Source organism: Rhinoderma darwinii, chromosome 1 (assembly GCF_050947455.1).
Source record: "Rhinoderma darwinii isolate aRhiDar2 chromosome 1, aRhiDar2.hap1, whole genome shotgun sequence".
Lineage (NCBI taxonomy): Eukaryota > Metazoa > Chordata > Amphibia > Anura > Rhinodermatidae > Rhinoderma > Rhinoderma darwinii.
In genome coordinates, this window is record NC_134687.1 from 230,965,477 (window position 1) to 230,988,491 (window position 23,015).

Consider the following 23,015-nt stretch of genomic DNA (forward strand, 5'->3'; position numbering starts at 1 on the left):
CAGTTGTCCTGCAGAGAGGCAAGGACTCCTAGCATCATACATAACCGAAATATGTCCATCCATTACGGACGTTAATGTGCTCGTGTGAACCCAGCCTGAGGGTATGTACACACGGCTTTTTTGTTTGGCCGTTTTTCGGGCCGCAAACAGCCAAAAAATCTGTTCCGACGGGCCGTTTTTTTTACGGCCGCGAAAAAGAAGTGCAGGTCACTTCAGCCGTTTTTGGAGCCGTTTTCATAGACTCTATAGAAAAACGCTCCAAAAACTGCCATAAATAACGCCACGAGTGGCTTAAAAAACTTCTGAAAATCAGGAGCTGTTTTCCCTTGAAATCTGTAATTTCCGTATTTTCAGACATTTTTTGCTAAGCGTGTGAAACTGCCTCTCCTATCCTTTCATCTCAGATTGGCTGTAGCATGCGCTCAAGCAGCGTAGATTTAGCCTGTGCATGCGTGCCCGTCAGCCAATCAGGGACGAGGACTTAAATCACTGAGTTGTACTGTACAATCACGGCATTAGGTGGGCTATTTAAATCCGGTATAGCTGTGTTTTTAGGTCAGAAGAAGCACGACTGCATTTGTCTGGTCGTCCTCCCTCCACAGTCCTTGTTTGATGCCATAATGAAAGACTTTTAGGCCCCATGCACACGAACGTAAAAACGCCCGTAATTACTGGCCCATAGACTTCTATTGGCCATGGGTACCTCCCCGTATGCTTACTGGAAGGTGCCCGTGCCGTTGAAAAATATAGAACATGTCCTATTTCAGGCTGTAATAAGAAGTCTATGGGGCTCCTGTAATTACGGATGACTACGTGTGTGTGCGCCCGTAATTACGGGAGCGTTGCTAGGCGACATCAGGAGATAGTCACTGTCCAGGGTGTTGAACGATCGGCAGTAACTCTTTCAGCACCCTGGATAGTGACTACCGATCACAATATAGATCAACGTGTAAAAAAAAATAAAAAAATAGAAGTTCGTACTTACCCAGAATTCCCTGCTTTCTCCAGTCCGGCCTCCCGGGATGTTTCAGCCCATGTGACCGCTGCAGCCAATCACCGACTGCAGCGGTCACATGGACTGCCACGTCATCCAGGGAGGTCGAGCTGGATATCGAAAGAGGGACGCGTCACCAAGACAACGGCCGGGTAAGTATGAATTTCTTTTACTTTCACTACGGAAAGGGCTGCCCCTTCCCTTTATCCTGCACTGAGAGAGAGAGAAGGGGCTGCCGATTAATGCAGTGCAGTTTTGCAGTGAAAACGTGCCCGTAAATACGGGTGAAATACTGGTGACACCGGACCCGTATTTACAGGCACGGGTCCTTAAATACTGGTGCAATACGGGTCGAATACGTGTGTATTTACGCCAGTATTTCCGGGAGGAAAAAAAATACGTTCATGTGCATGAGGCCTCTCTGCATCTGGGTGAGTGCCGAATGTTTTTCTTTTGTACCACTGCCATGCTTAACTTTGACGATATGTTCTACTGCTGAGCACCACCTGAAGATTAATTAGGAACCACTGATGTTACAAGTGTTGTTTAAAAATGTGTGAACACTCCTTATCCTTATGACTTTAATAAATTAGTTTAGTTTTAATTTGAAATTGGCTAACATTACACCATTTTTGAGAAATGTGGTCGATGGAGTTTAGAGATTCCAAGATTCTTCTCATCTAAACTGGCCAAAGTAGGATTGTTTGAATTCTACCCAAAAACATGACCACATCAACAGTGCAACCTAAACAATGACAAGTCTTAGGGTGTGTGCACACGATATCGACAATTACAGCTGAAATTACAGAGCTGTTTTCAGGAGACTACGCCTCGTTTACGCCTGAAAATAGGTCGTGTGAACCCAGCCTTAGTCACGTCGATGCTGGCTGTATGGCTGCCCATAGTGGAGGGAGCTGCAGAGTCCAAAAGGGATTGGTTGCATTAGATAGGGCGAAGTCCAAAATGTTTACTCAAGACTCAAGTTGCTTCAGTTTTCATCTTAGGTACATTGGGACACTTAACTAATTTTTATTTTTAATTTTTTTTAAAAGAGGTCTACATCCTTTAAATCCATCATTTCAGTAAGGTCTTTGTCTTCATTTTCTCTTTCCAGGTATTGCTGGATTGGATGATGAAAATTGGCTATCACCCAGTCATTTATTCAGTTTGCACACCTATGCCAAGATGTTCTCTAGAACTGAAAGAGAATGAAACACTGGAAAATATTGGTATCACGAGGCATACAGCCTTAAATATTGAAGAAAAAGACCCATTGTAATTTTTATTGTGCTGTAAGGACTTTACACACGCTTGAGCACACAAATACACATTCCAAAAGAAACCAATCAAGAACGGTCACTGAAGGTTTGTTTTTCTTGAACTTCTAATTTCCAGCAATTTGTCTTTTTTTTCCCCCTTTGTTCTTGGCCCCGAGAATGAAACATCTTGAGATTTCTGCCTGAGCTTCGACCACCTCTGCTGTCGCACCTATTCAGCTGCAGCGCCTAGATGCCACAGCTCACAGTTGTTAACACCTTTGGTGCCATCTATGGCGCTATGTATTTAGCGTCATAACTGTATGGTGCGGACACAGGGACTGGCAGGTTAATTTGATGGTTATTTAGAAGTCACTGGAGGTGGGGAATAGTCTTTTAACCTCTTCAGATGGGCCAGGATTCTGGCACGTTTTGTTTAATAAATCTCCAGCGGTGGATGATGGGATTGGAGACAGGATAATTCTGGATGAGAATGAACTGGAAACCGGTGTCAGTATGTGCTTAGACATTAATTCAAAAGAGACAACCAAAATAATTTCACTTCCCGTTTTCAATTTAGCAAAAATGTCTGCTGCTACTGTAGGAAAATACCAAACTGGCTGCTCTTCTAACTTCTGATTTACTAATATAGCGTCATTTCTAGGCTTTGGGTGGAAACAACCACTAAGTAAAGAAAAATATCTGCAAAGTTATTTAGGCCCATTTCACACCACGTTCACACACGCCCAGGATCACACAGTTTTGGTGCATATTCTGGCTTTTTTTTTTTTTTTTTAAACAAAGACAAAAGTGGACACAAAAAAATAAGATGCATCAGTCTTTTCTTTATACTTTTACATCCTTCTGGATTTGGCTCAAAAAACAGCCAAAACTGCATCAAGACGGTGTGTGATCATGGCTTTGACGCTACACCAAGAGTCCTTTGTGGCATACATTTTACAGGTGATCTATGCTGCAGAGTAACATTGTCTACTATATTTAACACTGCAGAAAACACTACAGTATTTTTCTCTTTTTTTTTTACAAATGAAAGAATGTAGGCAACTACATAGGTCCCCTTGTTTTTATCTGTTTTGTCTGTGCATCAGGAGCTTTTAGTTCCAGTTAGGGAGTTAGGGACTCGCAAGTCTGGGGATCCTTGTCGTGGATTGCGAGCTTGCGTCCTTTTGGCCAAAATGATCACTAATACCCAAGGTATTTTTCATTATTACTTCTATTCGCTTCTTTTGGACACAGCCGGGTCTTTGATGCTGGGAGAGCATGGTGTGTTGTTGTTTGGCTTAGTAAGCAGGGTAGCCCGCTCTATGAATCAAGGCGTCACAAATAGGCTTCTACCTGGCTATACACGTTGTGCCTCATGACGTACACACTATCCCTCCATGTTTCACACACTTGCACCCCATTCATTTATTTTTGAGGCACTTTACTCATTACTGCCCCCTATATTTCACTTATATTATTACACTTGCACATACACTATTCATTTATTATTCTTTACTACACATCCCATGCACCACACACCACTCCCCTCAAGACTAGTGGGAGTGGCTATTATTATTTAATGCACCTGCTCACTCTCCAGCGTTTCTGACCTGGCTGATTTCAAGAGAAAACCACCTCTGCACACAGGCATTTTGGAGCGGATTCTCAAAGCTTTTTTTGTTTTTGCAAGTGTATTTTAGTAGTCATTGGAAAATCAGCATGTAAAAAAGCTTTAACAAGTGACATGTCTCTTTGTGAGGTGTATTATTAAAAAAACACCTTGTAATTCAGCAGCATAAAAATATGCCTCATATGAACTACACAAACTCAAAAGTGTATTTGAGTAATACAAGCGTTTCACACAACTAAATACAACTGAAAATAAGCAGTGTGAGCATACCCTTACCTTTCAGATGCACCAGGCTGACCTGGCTCCAGCACCCTGCCTTGTAAATTAGGCTCATAACATAGCACATTTAGGTTGGCGGTTTGTAAATTAAAAAAAAAAAGTAAGAATGTTTGGTTTTTTTACTGGTCACTTATGCATGTCAGGAAAGACTGATGCTGTGATTGTAGCCTGTGTCCTGCTGTTGGCACCTGTAGAAAATCGGATTTCTCCAGAACCCTGTGGACTTATCGGAATTTCGATTCAAATTATTTGCTCATTGTACAATTCCCTAGTTCAACATATTTTCACTTTAGCATGGCTAGGTTGTTAACTTAAATATAATTTTAAAATAGATTCATATACAATGCAAAAAACGCAATATACATGTATCAGAAATGTAAAAAGTTTTTCTATTTGTGATCACACAGACAGGTCAGCTCTAATGCAGAGAGCCTGTAAAGCTAGAAGTGCTGTATTTATAGTGTGGAAGCATATAATAAGGAGCGCCACACACACACAAAAGCGCATTGCATTGTACAAAACGGCAGTAAATACACCCTGCGGCGCAAGTTGTATAGCAAAGTGGAATTTTCTCTCTAGCTTATAGTTTTATTAGACACCGATAGGTCAATCATCCCTGATTTCTCAAATCCACCCCTCTATTTTCTAACAAAGTTTACAAAGTATTCACCACGCATGCTGGAGGTCTACAATTGAAAGTTTATTTGTTCAAATACACCAAAGGAGCGGCAAGCACTTTCTTGACAAATATACAGAAAAACTTACATTAATGTTATGGCAAACACTCAGGTCAAATCTGTCCAATATATCTGTACTTTTTAAAAACAAAAAATAAAGAGTGGATGGTTAGCTTGTGCATTTTCTTAAAAATAACTCCAAATGGTATTTGTCATGCCAGCTGATCACTAGAACTAAAATGTACAAAGTAGGTGCAAAGGGGGAGGGTAAAGGCCTTGCAACTTCCCCTGTAACAACTGCTTAGACAGTTCAGTAGGAAACATAACTTATACAAATACAGCAGGCAAACTGACTAATGGACTGGCTATGCGTTTTATATTCTTATCCGCAGTCTCAAATTGTGCTAAATGCTTCAACAGTATGGCACATTTTGGTCCGTGATGGTGGTATCTTCGCTTGTTCGGGAATATAAACAGGAAATGAGAAGTGTAGTTCCGGGACAGTCAGGACAGGGTGATGTAAAAGCAGATTCTGGATGTTTAAATTATTTTGGTTTTCATTTGTTGGTTTGCATGTCTATATACAGACACATGTAATCATTATTTTTTTTTTTTTAAATGCCAAGTATAATTGCACAGATGAAGGCAATGTGTAGAGATTGCTTATAGGAAATAGTCAGGAGTGCGTCGGGTAACATGCGGCTCTCCACGCCGAGGAGCAGGATCAAATTGAAGGCTGTGGGGAAATAGACATTTCGGATTTAACACAATACTTACAAGTGTAAACAATCAGAAAGGAGGCTTAGAGATTAAAGATGCAACAATTCTGATATACACCTAGTGGTTTTACACAGATTCTTCATAGTGTGTATACGTATACAATATATATCTACATATACTCACATCATTTAGCAAATCAGCCATTTTCCTTATGTAATTCTAGCTAACCGTGTAAGCATTTCTCTATACCAATGACAACTCATTGTCACAATATCGAGGCATCAGATTCACCCTTGGGTAGACACACACATTCTCCAGGCTACACAGGAGGTACCTGGGTACCAGTAATCTATAGAATGATTTTACATACTTCTACTAACAAGGTATGTTTACAGTCCTAAAAGGCACTTACAAGGAGTATTTTAGGGTGTCGTCCAGTTCCATTATAGCTGCCTGATTTCCACAACGATAACAATAATTAGGAGCACTGAAAATGGTAACCACATTCCTGTCATGACACCAGTTGTAACCCTGTAATAGAATGGACTGATTTAACAGTAGCAAAGAAAACGCTGCAAAGCAAAGTTCAAGCAAGGTAAAAAGAAAGTGTCTACAATCAGTCGGTAAATATAAGGGTACATTCACATAGAGGTTGAGGTACAATTAAAACCACAAAAAAAAAACACTGCAATGGATGTCCCCTGGTCTTTTGCAGTCCTTGGAAAGAATAGATTATGTGCAGGCTGTGTATGGGAGACCACAGAGTTTACCGAATTTAAAGCCTGTTCGCTTTTCTTAAGGAACACAAAGCACACAAGAAAATCTAGCAAATTCCTCCAAATCCTATTGTGTCATTTTGCAATCAAAACTGAAAATCTATACAGTGTTCTATACAATGCTCAATACTAAAGCGTACTGGTATTGTGATGTAATGCTCCCAGACATACCTCCATTACAAGCTGATGGGCACGTGACACCAGAGTGAGTCCATTGGCATGGTTAAATGTTTCAGAAATATCCTGGCCAAAAGTGTAGCCAGCACCTCGAGGAGAAATGCCCCAACCACCACGATCATCTGGATCAGACCACAAAAGGTCACACATTGGCCCCTAGAGGAATTAGACAAAAAAAAAGCCACAAATTTCAGTTAACTCCTAGCGAACGTTGTTTATATCGTGCCCTTTTTCTGAATATGTACAATGTATTATAAAGGGGATCACAAAAATGCAACGTCCATACACAAGGAGAAAAACAGCGGTGACAGATGCAGTAGGAGAGAGCAAGAATTCAAGGGCCAAATTCTGAACAGCATTTTACATCCCTACATGGTTAGAAAAAACATTAGAAACTACTTTTTTGTACCATGAAATGCAACATAATATTTAACAGATAACTTAGTTAATTCAGAAGTACAGTAACCCCATAAAGAGAGATGCTGAAGAATCCACTCAATACCCAGGAACCTTCACTACATGGAAATCTAGCAAAGCCTCCCACTTCTCTATTATCCAGGAGTGTGCATGCCATAGTTAAAGTAGCATCATTCACACCAGTGGAAGGAGTCCCTAATCTTTGACTGTAGACGAATTGATGGACAGCAGTCTTATCTCAAAGGCCTCATGCACACGAACGTGCTTTTGCGGCTGCAATTCCCCCGAAAATCCACAGGAGAATTGCGGCCCTATTCATTCCTATGGGGCCATGCACACGACCGTGGTTTTCAGTCCGTGCATGGCCCAGGAGCCCGCACCTAAGAAAGAACGGACGTGTCTTATTACGGCCTTGTTCTGCGGTCCAGGCTCATTGAAAATAATGGCCGCGGCCATGTGCACGGCCAGCGATTTGCGGGCGGCTCGCGTGTGTCACTCTGTGGCCGGCCAACCCGAAAATCACGGCCATGCACATGGCTACGGTCGTGTGCATGAGGCCAAAGCCTTCATGTCCATACTGTACCCACTACTCCTTTGTAGTAGGGCGATTTAACAGGCTCCTAAAGCAATACCTCATGCGGAACTTCTTGTAAGCGATCCAAAGCTCGGATATGATCCAGCGTATCAATAGATGGAGAAAGACCTCCATGGAGACAGAAGATCTAAAAAAAATAGAAAAAAAATTAATAAATGTATTGCTAAATTATCATTCTTATTTTAAACAGATTAGCAGAAATCCTACAACATGTATTGCTATCTGACCGAATTTTTAAACTTTTTTTTTTCTACCATTGATAAATGAATAGAAGATTGAGAAAATTGCTACTTTTCGAAGGCAAAATGAACCCATTATGAGGCAACCTTTACCTATACTCAATGATCACCTTGTAACCAGTGTTTGCTTTTGTAGGTCAACCGTAACGAGAGATTACTACGTGCGGAGGATCAATGGTTTCACCCAATGGATGTTTTTCACACCAATGACTACACACTCACTTTTGGTGCCAATACGAGAACATACATGGCTGGTAACCATAACCAACCACATTCAATATTATTAAAACTGAATATTTTGATCTTTTTAAAAGTGAAAACTTCAAAAACATGCCATGAGGCCTGGGACACTTCAGCACCTCCTGTACAAGGGTAGATATAACTATCAAATTGATTAGGCCTCGTTCACATCTGCGTTGGAAGGTATAAATATTGTGAAATGGGGAAAATATATAAAAGACCTCTCCCCCCAAAAAAGCATTAATATGTTCCTGTTGCACAGAATGCACCTTACCCCAAACATACAATAATTACTGTGGCAACTAATTTTTGCCGGTTCTGCATTTGCATCTTCGCTAAAAAATAAAAAAAAATATGGCTGCACTAAACCTGATGGGATATACAGCCTAAGTTACACATTGTACACATTTGTCATATCTATGCACAAAAAAACACCCCCAGATATGGATATGGTAGGAGGTCTGCGGTATCTGGAGCCATGCTGACTGCAGTGCATCCCACATTTGCTGGATTGTCCGTGGGGGAGGATCCATAGCGCTAACTAGACAATCGAGTTGGTCCCACAGATGCTCAATTGGGTTCAAGTCTGGGGAATTAGGGGACCAGGGAAGTACTTGGAAGTCTTGGTCGTGCTCTTCCAACCTCTGTCGGACATTTCTAGCAATGTGACATGTCGCATTGTCTTGCTGGAAGATTCCATCTGCCCCAGGGAGGACAAACTGCAAGTATGGGTGGACGTGATCTGCAACGATGGATTCATACCCAAATCGCTTCAGAGCCTTCCACATGGATGAGTGGGCCAGAGAATGAAATGAAAAAATTCCCCAGACCAGAACGCTGCCGCCACCAACTTGTTCTTCCAGCAGTGGTTGAAGGCGGTTTGTTCTCTGATGTTTCTCACCTAACATGCCAACGTCCATCCGATGAAGCAGAAAACGCAAATCGGAGAAGGCAAGCCCGTTGCCAATCATCGGTGGTCCAATTCCGATACTGCCATGCAAATTGAAGCCTTTTTTTTTCCGATGCACCTTTGTTAGCATAGGAGCAGTGACCATCCGTCTGCTTGGCACGTGGTGCTCCGCAGTTTCCACATCAGTTATTTCCAATGGTGCCATTTGTCCACTCAAGATACACTTTCACCACAGCACCACGTGAACAGTTCAGACTGCGCTGTTTGAGAAATACTGCCACCCTTGGCCCAAAAAGCCAATCATCATCTTACTGTAACTCTGATAAATTGCCCCTTTTACACATGGCAACAATGAGTCATGTGTGTTCAGACAGCCTATCGCACACCATATATACCCACCGGGTGCTCATAGTGAGGTGTACGTACGTACATTTTCCTCGTGATATGCTAGTGCATACATGTATGATGACTACACTGTAGTGGGGGAAAAAAAAAATCTTATCTCCTTTTTTCCCCGAAAACGTCACCATTGATCACGCAGCAAAAGGTGATAAAGATCTTAATTATGGTTTTACAAGGAGAACAGAACAGGCACCAACATCAGTTGTGCATCTCCTAATAGTAAAGCTAGGGCAACATGGCAAATATTCCATATTGGGGAGCAATGAAATACATACCTGGCCATCTACTAAAGCTGTTAATGGTAAGTAGTCAAAGAGATCTGTGAAATACTTCCATACATTTGCGTTCCCATACTTTCGTAGACACTCATCATAGAAACCATAGACTTGAGTGATTTGTCTAGATTCATGGTTTCCTCTCAATATTGTGATGCGTTCTGGGTAACGGACCTAGGCAGATAAAAATATATTCAAATATACACATTTCTATACATTCATTTTAACCCCCAAAATCTCCCGTTATTACACACTATAGCGGTAGAATGATAAAGACGTCTTGTTGTTATTCCTAACAATTCGGTTTTAGTAATTATATATTATTTTCTATTCAATTCTAGAGCATCTTTTCTTGGAACGGTGTTGTGCCGTTCCTCGGTTATTCCTCCTGGAGACAAATTTACAACTGGGTGTTACCATTCCCCTTGTCAATAGAGTGTGTCTTTAGAGTGACATTTTCAACACGGATTGGTCAACTCCAGACTGTGTAGGGACATTCACAATTGACGAGGGGAATGGTAATGCCCAGTTGTGAACTTGGCTATTCCCCCTGCAGATGTATGAATGAGGAACACCACAACAGTTGTAAAGAAAAGGTGCTCCAGCCTTGGTATTTCAGAAATGCAAGTATTTACTACTAAAACAGACTTTAGGAGAGTAGAACAAATCCCTTAAAAATCACCAAAGTTACTGGACGGAGATCTGGCACTATGCCATTGGGGGACACCTGTATACATTTTCAAGGAACCAACTTGAGATTACTTGTTCTTTGTGGCACAAAAAGGGACATAATGTACACTGAATGGCCACTTTAGAGCCACCTTTTACACCCACCTAGTAGCGCGTTGGACCTCTTAGAATTCAGGACCGCAGGAATATTGGTCCATGTTTAGCAGCAACTGCAAGTTATCCCGTAAAGTGTCCTCCTGCCATAGGGCGAACAGCGGCCAGGTAGGAATGAACGGAATCGGCCACAATGTTTAGGTAGACCCTACTGTTCAAATGTCCATCCACAGGTATCATTGGACCCAGTGTGCCAAGAAAACCTTCCCTACATCATTCCTTAACCGCCTGAACATGTCATACTTGGCAGAAAGGGTTCATTGATAAATGCTGCTTGCGCCAAATTCGGACTACCATCAGCATGGTGCCACAGAAATATTGATTCATCTGAGCAGGCAATGTTTTTGCACTGCTCAGTGATCCAGTTTTTGCACTGTTTCTCTTAGAAAGCAAAAGCACTGAAAATGATAGTCTGCGGTTATAGCCCCGCCGTGCTAAAGAACGACTAGTTGTGTGTTCGGACATATTCGTCGGAGCACCAGCATTGTATTCGGCTGCAATTCGCTTGACTGTGTACCGTCTGTTTATCAGAATGATTCTTTACTTCCTTCTCTCACCCCTTTCGCTGAATATTTTTTCCTTTCTCTGTATACTCTTTGCCAACCTTGTGGGGTTTTCTTGTACAAGGGTGTAGTTTTTGAAATGCTGACCCCTGCTAGTCTAGCATTGATGACCATGGCTTGTTCAAAGTCGCTCAGATCACTTCATTTTCCCCATTCTAATGTGGATTCACACTGAAAACGATCCACAGTAGACTTGCTCTTTGATTTTATGCCGCCGTCTAATTTTCACACAGGGAAGCTCCAATTGTGAAAGTAAACATGTCTAATAGAGCGGCCATTCAGTGTACATGGTCAACAACACTGGTATTCAAAGGCATAAATGAACCAAGAAAACATTCACCACACTATAATGGCATGCTGCCAACATAAACCGTAACAAACAGAAGGATGGATTCACGCATTTTGTTATTTGAATCTTCAACTATGCAGTTGGTTTGCCTCTTCCCAGAAGTGGAATCGAGTGAGGTCTGCTGCTGCTGTAGAGCATCCACATGCCGTATATTCAGAGATGCTCTTCTGCCCGATTCTGGAGTTTGGTCTGAACATCAGTTGACCATCTCGACCACATGTTCATACTTCTATGTACGGACTTGCTGTACATGATTGGCTGACAACCCAACTGGTTTTGACAGTACAATAATGTCAGCTATACATGCCTAAAGAGGACCTTTCACCAAGTGCTAAAATCTAATTTACATTGGTTATCTTTAGCCAGCTCCCTCCCTGTTTCCATCGTAGCCCCCCCCCCCCATATTTCTAAGGTATTGTCCCGCATACGTATAGTCATTGTAGTTAGCCAACAGGCGAGAAATACAGAGAATCTCCCCAGGTGGAGCCATCTTCATAGCCTCTGATGCTGTCCAATCAGCAAGAGGCACCTTATGACAAGCCTTGCCCAGCATGATCTCGCAAGACCACGCTGGGAGAAGACTTCTCAACCAAATTTTCCTCTGAGTGTCCACCGACGTCCTCCGCTGCATCACAGAGGAAATATGGTTGATGAGAAGTCTTCCTCAAGGGGGGTCTCGCAACATCACGCTGGGCAAGGCTTTTAAAAGATGCCTCGTGCTGGATAGCGTCAGTCTATGAAAATTGCTCCAACAAGGGAAATTTTCTGTAGTTCACGCCCCGTTGGCTAACAGTAAATTTACATATCCGTCCCAACAAAAAAAAAAAAAAAAAGGGACACGAACTCTGGAATCGAATGGGAGAAGGAACATAAATAGATGAGCCATGAAAACCGGGAGAGAGCGGGCTAAAGGTAACATATGTAAATTCGATTTTAGGACCTAGTGACAGGTCCTCTAAGTGGTGGCATATAAAGGCAAAAACACAGAAAGAAACGGTTTTATTACCTTTAATGCTACAAGAAGAGTCACGGTCTCCACAGAGTAATAGCCTCTATCCACATAGTCTCCCATAAACAGGTAGTTTGTGTCAGGTGATTTCCCTCCAATTCTGAAGAGCTCCATGAGGTCATGAAATTGACCATGGACATCTCCACATACGGTGACAGGGCATCGTACATCCTGCACATTGGATTCTTTCGTAAGGATTTCTTTTGCCTAAAAGGTACAAATAAACATTTATATATTAAAAACAAGGTGATATAGTAGCAAGTGAGTGACACAAGGAGGAAAACATTGCCAAGTGGAGCACAAGGAAAACTCGGCCTGGTCACTACAATGTAGTAAAATAACTCTCGATTAAGTGCTGAATATACAAGACACACATCCTATAACTGGTCCTCCCAGAGATCAAAGAATCTGACACTGAAGATCTGCAGAACAGAACATGCAACATAAACCAAGACTTCACTAATATGAGTTATGGGCATGTACAGAACGTCAGGCGGCCTGTTCTCATAATCCTAAACTCCTAGCTCCATGGGTTATTGGACGGAGATGCTGGAGGGCTGTACTGCATTCCACTACAACTGCTGCATACTATATACTTTTTTATGAAAACAAAACACGGTTACTGAACTCTAACAGGCAATCTCAAGCACCGACCAAGAAGAATCTTTTAGCTGAAGAGTCAGAGGGGAAAACTCGCAAGAACCTTACATTCTAATACCAGACCGATTTATTAAAACAGAAACAAGACCGTGTTATTAGTATTTAGAAATATTTTCTCTGTTCCTCTAAACACCACTATTGTAACGGTGATCAGACATTATATGACTATATGGCACCAGACCTTGTACAAGACTAAAGATACCACTGGAGGGCAGCATACACTTCCAAAGTACGTTATATAAGTCATTCCAGTCAGCACTAGAATTTCTATGGTGCCCTATTAATTTGTACACTGGTCCCTCCCAGGCTGGCAACTGTTGTAGAGACCTGCAGGGTAGTGGCTTTGGCCAAGCAAACTCTGGACTACACAAATTCAATAGATACAACACAAACAATATTGAATATATCCGTAGTATCTGTCACTAGGCAGACTTATTTTTAGGACTTCTTTAAAATGTTCTAATGAAAATGAATTATTGCATCAGAGCCGCTTGATCAAATCAGTAGCCCCATGGGCCCTTATGTCTGGACATCTTTAGGACACGGACTTGAGCCCCTATCCAGAAATCTGATTGTCAAGAAGGTTCAGCCATGCACATAGAAAATATGCAGACTTTCCACCTCAAATCCTCTAGGGAAGATGGCCAAAGCTCTAGCATCACAATTCCAACCCTTCGGCAAAGACCATGTATTTGAATGGATGAGAACGTCACAACTTCTGGTGGAAGGTTCGATTCTCTAATAGGTGAATGACACAAGAGTATGGCAAACTGCGGAGTCTTCTTAACAGATAGTTAGGAAATAAACACATTTATGTGTTTAGTGCTGTACCCTAAGGTTTACTAACCCCAGATTTACTAAGCCCATCTCCCCCACGTGTTTATAAAAGGACTGGACAAAGATCAGCCTGGCTACAGCTTTCCAATGCTCTGAAAAAAAATTGATAACTATGAGCAAGGCTTAATAAGTGGGGAAGCTTGCTTCCAAAGTATCCTGTATCCTGTGCAACAGGTTATAGGGAGAGCGTGCGTGTGCGCGTGCACGTGCACACACTAATCCAGGGCCAGCACTTACTACTTGTGACCTCTATCTTCTCATGACAGAGCATCATGATTAGGGGGTTTCCTATGTTGGACATTTATGGCATATCCACAGGATATGCCATAAATGTCCGATAGATGCGGGTCCCACCTCTCTAAAACGAGGCCCTCTAACCCCCATCCTACCGTCTGCCGCTGGGTGCGGCCACTGGCTGATAAGTCAGCCGGGTTTTCCAGAAAAACAAATGCTCGTTGTACTACAGTTTCCGTAACTCCCATTCACCTCTACACGTGTTCCGGAAATCGCGTCTCAGTAAAATAAACATAGCCCTGACCTCTGGCACGGGACTTGTGCCTGTCCATCTACCCAGAATTTATGGCAGCAAATAAGTAGCTACATCTGAAGATCACCTCACACTGGACGCAATCGCTCCATTATCTCCACACAGAGGAATCTTTGCATCACATGATTTGAAATGTGAAAAATGCTGCTTAAAAAAAAAAAAAAAAATTGTTTGTCAAAAAAATCAATAAAAAGCCACACACAAGTGTAGATGGAGGAAGAGGAAAAATAAGCTATTGGTCTTTCTTTGCTAGTCATTGAAAACCAGCAAAACCCTGGGGGGTCTGGGATGTTCTCTAGATAAGAACTTTTACGAGATGTAACATTGAAAGGGTTTGGTATGACTTCGTTTTGATATTGTACCTCGATATCAGAATATCAGCTTTGCTCCAAAGTAACGTCTAGATATCGATTTTTGTTTTTATGTATTCAGGGCTGTTCACATCTGCGTTAGTTTCCGCCAAGGGGTTCCGTCTTTTCCGTCGGGTTAACCCCTCAGCGGAAAGGCAAACGGAAACCTTAGCTTCTGTTTCCCTCACGATTAAACTCAATGGTGACGAAAGCCTAGTTAATGGTTTCAGTCTGTCTCCGTTTTGACAGGGTTCCGTCATTTTGACGGAATCAATAGTTGAGTCGACTGCGCTATTCATTCCATCCGAAACAACTTTACCTAGTCACAACCATGACAGACATAAACCATTAGCTAGGCTTCCGTCACCATTGAGTTCAATGGTGAGGGAAATGGAAGTTTCCGTTTGCCTTTTCCGCTGAGTGAGTTCAACCAGACGGAACCCCTCAACGGAAGGGCAACGGTGACATGAACAGGCCCTTACTTTTATTTAGCGGTTTAATAAAAGCAAATATTCAATTTAACTATGATGAGAAAAATGAAAATGCGGCACTCACCCGTTTGTATTTCTTCTAGACTATTATAGCATCTTGGCAAAGATAAGAGTTACAGGGAGGACAGCAAGATGTAGGTTACAGCCTGTTTCGCGCTATAGATCGCGCTTCTTCTGACCTAGTACGTCATTGCTGGCGGCGTTCTTTTAAAGTATGATATTAAAATAAATTTTATTTATTGGTGTTCTACTTTTTTTTTTTTTCTTACTTTTACTTCTCTATGGGGGCTGCCATTTTTTTTTCCATCTCTGTATGTGTCGATTAACGACATATACAGAGATGGAATACGGCACATACATCCCCATAGAGAATGCGAACGGGAACCGTACCATTCACTATAGCGTACGCTGTCTGTGTGGGAACGGCGCATGCGCCGCTCCCACACAGACCAAAAGGAAGGTCTTTGGCAGAGCGAAATCCAGCGCCATTTTCATGTGGACCAGAAGTCGCAGCCGGACAGTAAGATGATGACGACTTCCGGCCATATGTTCAAGGCAGCGAAGACGAAAGGTACAGGAGCGGAGGCGGCAGGAGCAGGTAAGTTATGTTTGTGTATGTGATGTATGTGTCTTATGTTCGTGTTATACTGTCTGATTACCACTGTATCCAATCCTCCTACACTGTGCATTTGCTCAGAAAATGGCAGTGTAGGAGGTTTTAAAGATTCAACCCCCTCCTTCTCCTGGCACTTGCCAGAATAAGGGAGGGGGGATTGTGTGAGGACACTAGAGCGAGTGTGTCTACCCCAAATTTGCAGCATAAAGCAATGAGGTTGCTTTACCACATTGCCAATGCTGCAATTTTGGGAATTGCTCCCTCTAGTGACCAGCACATGGAAATGTTAGAAATTAGAATCTAATTTATAATATTTCCTGACTTGTGAAAAAATGAAAACAATGTGTAATCACTTATATACTGTTTAACTGAAGAAAAAATAAATTTCTAGCGACACATTCCCTTTAAACTACCGTCAGCTGTAGCTACCATAGCAACGTGTGTAGCGACAGTGAACAGCTTCTGAGACACACCCCTTTATGTTAATTCGTTTCAAAGAGGAAGAAACGTCATTTTCACTTAACTAGAAAGGATTCCAAAACGCACACATTGTCCTGACCTGAAGACCAATAAGAAACTACAAGTTCTAACACGGCTACGTCGGACATGAATAGATAAGTGAGATTTTAACAATATAAGTTTGAATGGAACCTTTTAATAATTGTCGGGTGGTGGGACAGAGAACCGTATTCAATTAAATACCATATAATTAAGTAGTGTAAGGGTATGTGCACACACACTAATTACGTCCGTAATTGACGGACGTATTTCGGCCGCAAGTCCCGGACCGAACACACTGCAGGGAGCCGGGCTCCTAGCATCATAGTTATATACGATGCTAGGAGTCCCTGCCTCTCTGCAGGACAACTGTCCCGTACTGTAATCATGTTTTCAGTACGGGACAGTAGTTCCACGGAGAGGCAGGGACTCCTAGCATCGTACATAAGTATGATGCTAGGAGCCCGGCTTCCTGCACTGTGTTCGGTCCGGGACTTGCGGCCGAAATACGTCAGTCAATTACGGACGTAATTAGTGTGTGTGCACATACCCTTATCCTTACATAACCATTTTTTTATATAGAAGAATGGTTATGATATAGGAAGCCGTTCACTGTTCCGTTACAGAACGCATAGTCCCGCTGTTGTACACATAAGTGGAGGTAAAATGTAACAAATATTTAATGTGTAACAAATTAAAAACAAAAACTGTAAGCACAAATAGAAAAATCATTATAAAAAAGACTGCCATGTCCTTTTTATCGTTTAGACCGGCAGGTCCCATTGCATTGGTGCGTATAATCCATCCTGATTCTTTCTTCAATAATATCCCTGTGAATATCCCCCCCCCCCCCCATTTTCTGGAATTGGGACATGTTCAATACCTGCAAACCTCAATAGACTAGAATCTCCACCGTGGACTCTATTCATATAATTAGTCCTGGAACTCCCTCATTTGTTGTTATAGATTTGCAGAGTTCTCGAAATCTGACATATAGGCATCTGATGGTTTTCCCTATATAGAATCGTCCACATGGACAGAAAATGATGTAGACAACAAATTTAGTTTTACAGCTAATAAATTGCTCTATTTTATGTGTAATGCCCCCAAAATTTAGTATTTTTGCTTGGAGGTTGAACCTACAAAAGGTACAGTTACCACACCGATGTTTCCCTTTCGGATTTGTTTATAAAGCCAGTTGTATTTAATTTCAGAAAACCTACTGCGTACCAGATTATCTTTTAGCGTAGGACTTCGTCTGAAGGAGATCAGGATTTTCTTACAGCTATGTTCCTCAGACATGAGTCTTCTTCAATTAAATGCCAATGTTTAAAAATCGCCGTTTTTATAATTTGTGCTTGACATGTGTGTTTGAAAGTAAAGATGAATCTTTTTCCCTCATCATTCCTTTTTGTATTTTTATGAGTTTTTGATTTTAATAAATCATTCTGCTTTTTCATGAATGCAGTATTCATTGCTTTATTTATTATATCAAGCGGAAAACCTCTTTCTAGTAATCGTTTTTTTAGGGCATTTGCCTGTTTCAGGAAAGAGTCATCTGTGTCATTTATGCGTCTTAGTCTTATAAATTGAACGTATGGAATTGCTTACCTGACGTGTAAGGGATGAAAGCTATCATAACGTAATAACGAAATTGTAGCAGTTGGTTTTCTAAAACCTTCTGTATGTAACTTATTTCCCCGAATTGTTAATTTTACGTCAAGAAAGTCTAACTCCACAGGGTCAATTTTACTTGTAAATTTCATGTTCATTTTGTTCGAATCGTTCAAATAAGTGACAAATGTATTGCAGTATATCGTGATTCTTACAGGCACCTATCAAGCCCTGCCGGAGGCAAGGCTTAATAGGTGTACAAAGATGGCGGACCTGGGGGCCTTCATTACGCCCCCAGGCAGCCATAGCAACCTACACGCAGTGTAGGAGGTTTGAACATTCAACCCCCTCCTTTCTCCTGGCACTAGCCAGGATAAAGGAGAGGGGATTGTGTGAGGACACTAGAGCGAGTGTGTCTACACCAAATTTGCAGCATAAATCAATGAGGTTGCTTTACCACATTGCAATGATGCAATTTTGGGAAATGCTCCCTCTAGTGACGAGCACATGGAAATGTTATAAATTAGAATCTAATTTAGAATATATCCTGACTTGTGAAAAATTTAAAAAAATTAGAACAATGTGTAGTTATTTATATACTAACAGTTTAACTAAAAAAAAAATATATATATTTTTCTAGCGACACATTCCTTTTAAGTGAAAATGACGTTTCTTCCCCTCTGTAAGGAATTAACATAAAGGGGTGTCTCAGAAGCTATTCACTGTCGCTACACGCGTTACTATGGTAGCTACAGCTGACGGTAGTTTAAAAGAACGCCGCCAGCAATGACATACTAGGTCAGAAGAAGCGCGATCCCCAGTGCGAAAAAGGCTGTAACCTACAACTTGCTGTCCTCCCTGTAACGCTTTTATCTTTGCCAAGATGCTATAATAAAGTCTAGAAGAAATGCAAACGGGTGAGTGCCGCATTTTCATTTTTCATAGGATAAAACAATGTAAAACCCCAATAACCAATGACTATGAAGAATGGCTATGGATGAATTTCCATGCTTACGGCACAGCGCTCATTTAAAAAAAACAAAAAAACATCCACAATTATTTAAAACATGCTGAGAAGTTAAAAGCGGCTGCAGAGTAATCTGCTCTGCAGAAAAATTTAAAAATAACTAGACGCCACAAATTCGAGTAAACGGATTTTTCAAACCTAGGCAAAATAAATTAGACTGATTGGGTCAATGTGATTAACCTTTTTAGCTCCGCTGGATGCAGCTGTTGGAGTTGGCACGTGTAAACGGTTAAAAGTGATGAAAGGTGGCAGGGGCTGACACTACTGAAAGGGGTTGAATGCAAAGCCTATAATGTAAAGCTCTACAGAAACCTCATTAAAGATTTAGGCCCTGTTAACAGTTTATTGGCGCGTTTTTTGATGAGGAAACTGCGCTGAAAACCACGTCTGTAAACGCCTCCCATTGAAATCAATGGGAGGCGGAGGAGTTTTCCCGCCTCAAAAACCCCATTGAAATCAATGGGAGACTAAAAAAAACGTTGCAACTTTTCCTTTGCCTGTTAAAGAGGTAAAAAAAAAAAAAATGCCTCAAACGTGGCTAAAGTTTTCCGTTTGCCACCATTGACAGGGTTCCGTTGTATTTGACGGAATCAATAGCGAAGTCGAATCCTAATCTCGTGAGATGATGTAACCTGTCATTTCAAATGAGATTACGCTTGCCTTGCTGGAATCTCACAGAAAAGATTCAGAAGTGTCAGGATTCTGAATAAACATGTCCTGGCTGGAGGTAATGTATATTCATTATCAGGACACTGCAGTAACGTTAGTGTGTGTGTGTATGAGGCTGCACATAGCGATATAACTATATCACTAGTGCAGTGTAAATGAATGGAGAGGAGTGCATGATGCCGATTGGTCAGCGTCATACACTCCCCTGTACAACGCCCACTTGGTCTAAAGTAAAACACGCCCACTTGGGCATTAAGAAACTCATTAGCATAAAGCTAAAAATCGCTCATAAAGTGGTAAAAATAGATTGTTTTTCTAAATTAAAAAGCATTACTGTCATCTACATTATAGCGCCGATCCCCTTATATAGGAGATAGGGCACTTATAATGTGGTGATAGAGTCTCTAAGTGTGTGTGGGCTGTTTTATTGCGGGGAGAGCTGTAGTTTTTGTTATTGGTACAATTTTTGGGGTACATAAGACTTAACACTTTTTAAGGGGTGGTAAAATGACCAAAAAACAACAATTCTGGTGGTTTTTTTTTTCTTATGGTTTTCACCCTGCAGGTTAAATAAATGTTATATTATATAGTCCAGACTTTTACGGATGCGGTGAAACCAATAATTAATTATTTGTTAATTTTTTTCATTAATTTCTTTTTTGAATATCACTAAAAACTTTACATTTTTTATTTTTTTAAACCAACTCGAAAAAAAGCGATAGTTAAATCGCTCTTACAATACCGTGAGTCTGCCCCATACTTCCCCTTCCGATATCCACTGTATATATAAGGCAGATGTCAGGCAGGCGTTAAACGCTATGGAGACCTTTGAATGTTTATTATTAATAATAAAGATTATTATTCTACTACATTCTACTAATTTTGGGGTCATTCCCAAATCATTTCCCAAATAGGTCTTTATTAAAAACGTAACATTTTGCTTGTGCAGCCTACAGGTATTCACATAGATTGAAGGCTGCGGTGTCATGTTCCCAGTCAAATCCATCAGTGTAGTGCACTGACGGCTCGATCTGGTCTCCTCAGAGCTCAAACGCTTATTTTAGCTGAATGATCAACTTGATCATCATTCAGCTAAAATAAGCATTTGAGCGCTCAGGAGAGCAGAGTTGTGCTACTATTCTTCAGCGAGTGCACATACATCTGGCATATGGGTTGTCATGGAGCTCACTGAACTGCCTAAATCTATAAATACTTCTGTTCTGAGACAACACAATATCACATTTATTCCAAGTAAGGAGCGATTCAAGCCGGGGACAGTCACGTATTATCTGACTGTTCAAGAGGCAGCATAACTAGATATGTCTTCTGAGTAGGATTCGTATGACAGCCCCAGGATGAACCCCAGAAGAGACAGAGGGGGGTAAATAATTTTCCCAGTATCTAAAAGGTCTCCTTGCTGGAGGTTAAGTCCATTGCTGGACCACCTCTTCTAAAGCCTTCAACGGCTCTTCCTACGTCCCACCTCCATCAGGGTGTCCAATCAGCAATGACGGAGGTGTAATACAGGGAGGAGTCACTGCAAGCTTTATAAGAGGCAGAGTTCGGTCCTGGTGGGTAGGACATAGGGTATGTTCATACGCACTGTTTTCACACGTAATTCGGGCGTTTTATGCCTAGAATTACGCGTGAAAAAACGGCTCCATTGCGCCTACAAACATCTGCCCATTGCTTTAAATGAGTTTTACGATGTTCTGTTCCCATGAGGTGTTATTTTACGCATCGCTGTCAAAATATGGCACGTAATAAGAAGTGCATGTCACTTCTTGGGACGTTTTTGGAGCCGTTTTTCCATTGACTTCATTGAAAAACAGCTCCAATAACGTCTGTAAAATACGCGAGTTGCTACAAAAATGTCTGAAAATACGGAGCGGTTTTCAGGCGAAAACAGCTGCCGATTTTCAGACGCATTTTGCCAAGCCGTGTGAACATATCCTAAGTATCTTAGACAGTACAGTGCACTTTATATGGATACAGCTCTGACCTTTGTTCCTCTAATGATTTATATAGGATTCATACATGTGCAATATGGAGTTGTTTAGGGTGAACGATTACTCAAAGGATAAAGGGACAGTACATAGGGATAAGGTGAACAAACCGCATGCCTTAAAATCGGTCTCAAAAGAAAATGCCTATCCAAATACCCTATTAGGGCATATTGACACCCCCAGGACCCCTCTATAAGCCATAACAGAGAACCGCTCTGGAGGAGCAGCTCCCACCCTGGTACACCTGTCCATTCATGCATTATAGGGATTTATTTGAATGGCCCCCTTCTAAGACTCTTTTCACACTGCATTTGTTTTTTGTTTTATACGCTCCTGACTTTTGCCTCTGACAGGTGCCGCTGTACAGGCATACAGTGGCATCCGTTGACCTCAGGCACCCATGTAAAAAAAAAAAAAAAAACCTGCTGAGTATACGTTTTTTTACTGCATGCCTCTGTATGGAATAGCGCGGTCTGCTGCACTATTCCATACTGCAGAAAAAAGGTATACAGATATATACCAGCCTGACAGAGGCCTGTTGGGGGAATTGGGTCCTATGGATACGTGTATTGTATGCGCCATGAGCTTTCCAGCTACATACTATAAACTGACAGTGCAAACGCAGTATGAAAGTAGCCTAATGCTACCTTTTCCCTACCGCGGAATCAATTCTAAAGGAGTTGTCTTTACGAGACAACCCATTCTTGATATAGGAGCGACATGCACAGGCGAAATGGTATTATCTTATATATTCGTTTATTAATACTATCTCGGTATGAATGTTCATTCACAAATTACATTTTCCAAAAACTTCTATTTATCCATTTTCCACCATTGCTAAAACGGTTTCTAAAAGGAATAAAAATAGTAAACAGAGGTCTACAGCCTTTACTCCAGGTGTTGCCCTTGCCTAGATTCAAAGCAAGCTGAATGGATTGTGCCAGTATAATGAGGTAAGCATGCAGTCCCAGGTTGGTTACTGCAAAGGGTGTTTTATCTCAACAATAGCTGCGGCATAGTGAGGAAAGGGTTACAAATCCATTCTACGGCCCGAAGACTCCATTAGACCTAGTGAGAGCCATTATTTCCAAATGAAGAGGATTTAAAATAGTGGTGAAGGAGTTTCCCAGCACTGTTCGGCCTGAGAAGAACTTTGCAAGGACACAAAACTCATCCAGAAAGTCACAAAATGCTCTCCAAGAACATCAAAGCTCTTCTCACAATAACAAAAATATCTGGATGAATTTGGGATAATGTTATAGGGAAAGATCAGTCAAAAGTGGATCTCACAGAACCCATATTGTCTGCCATAAGGCATATACAGAATTCCACAGTAAGATCATACC

The 23,015-nt window shown here is 41.4% G+C and overlaps 2 protein-coding genes across 2 annotated transcripts in view; one reads left to right on the forward strand and one right to left on the reverse strand.

The window, feature by feature from the left end:
- Positions 1-3,044, forward strand: part of UBXN8 (UBX domain protein 8) — a 39,163-nt gene extending 36,119 nt beyond the window's left edge. The window contains exon 8 of the mRNA XM_075849953.1: positions 2,109-3,044. Within this exon, the coding sequence (XP_075706068.1) occupies positions 2,109-2,273 (165 nt within the window). The 3' untranslated portion in view covers positions 2,274-3,044. The remainder of the gene's footprint in view (positions 1-2,108) is intronic.
- Positions 3,045-4,841: 1,797 nt separating this feature from the next.
- The window catches only part of PPP2CB (protein phosphatase 2 catalytic subunit beta), a 35,258-nt gene continuing 17,084 nt past the window's right edge, over positions 4,842-23,015 (reverse strand). Inside the window, exons 2-7 of the mRNA XM_075862170.1 lie at positions 12,352-12,561; positions 9,591-9,764; positions 7,562-7,651; positions 6,507-6,668; positions 5,972-6,090; positions 4,842-5,575 (exon numbers count right to left, since the gene is read on the reverse strand). Coding sequence (XP_075718285.1) covers positions 5,503-5,575; positions 5,972-6,090; positions 6,507-6,668; positions 7,562-7,651; positions 9,591-9,764; positions 12,352-12,561 — 828 coding nt within the window. The 3' untranslated portion in view covers positions 4,842-5,502. The remainder of the gene's footprint in view (positions 5,576-5,971; positions 6,091-6,506; positions 6,669-7,561; positions 7,652-9,590; positions 9,765-12,351; positions 12,562-23,015) is intronic.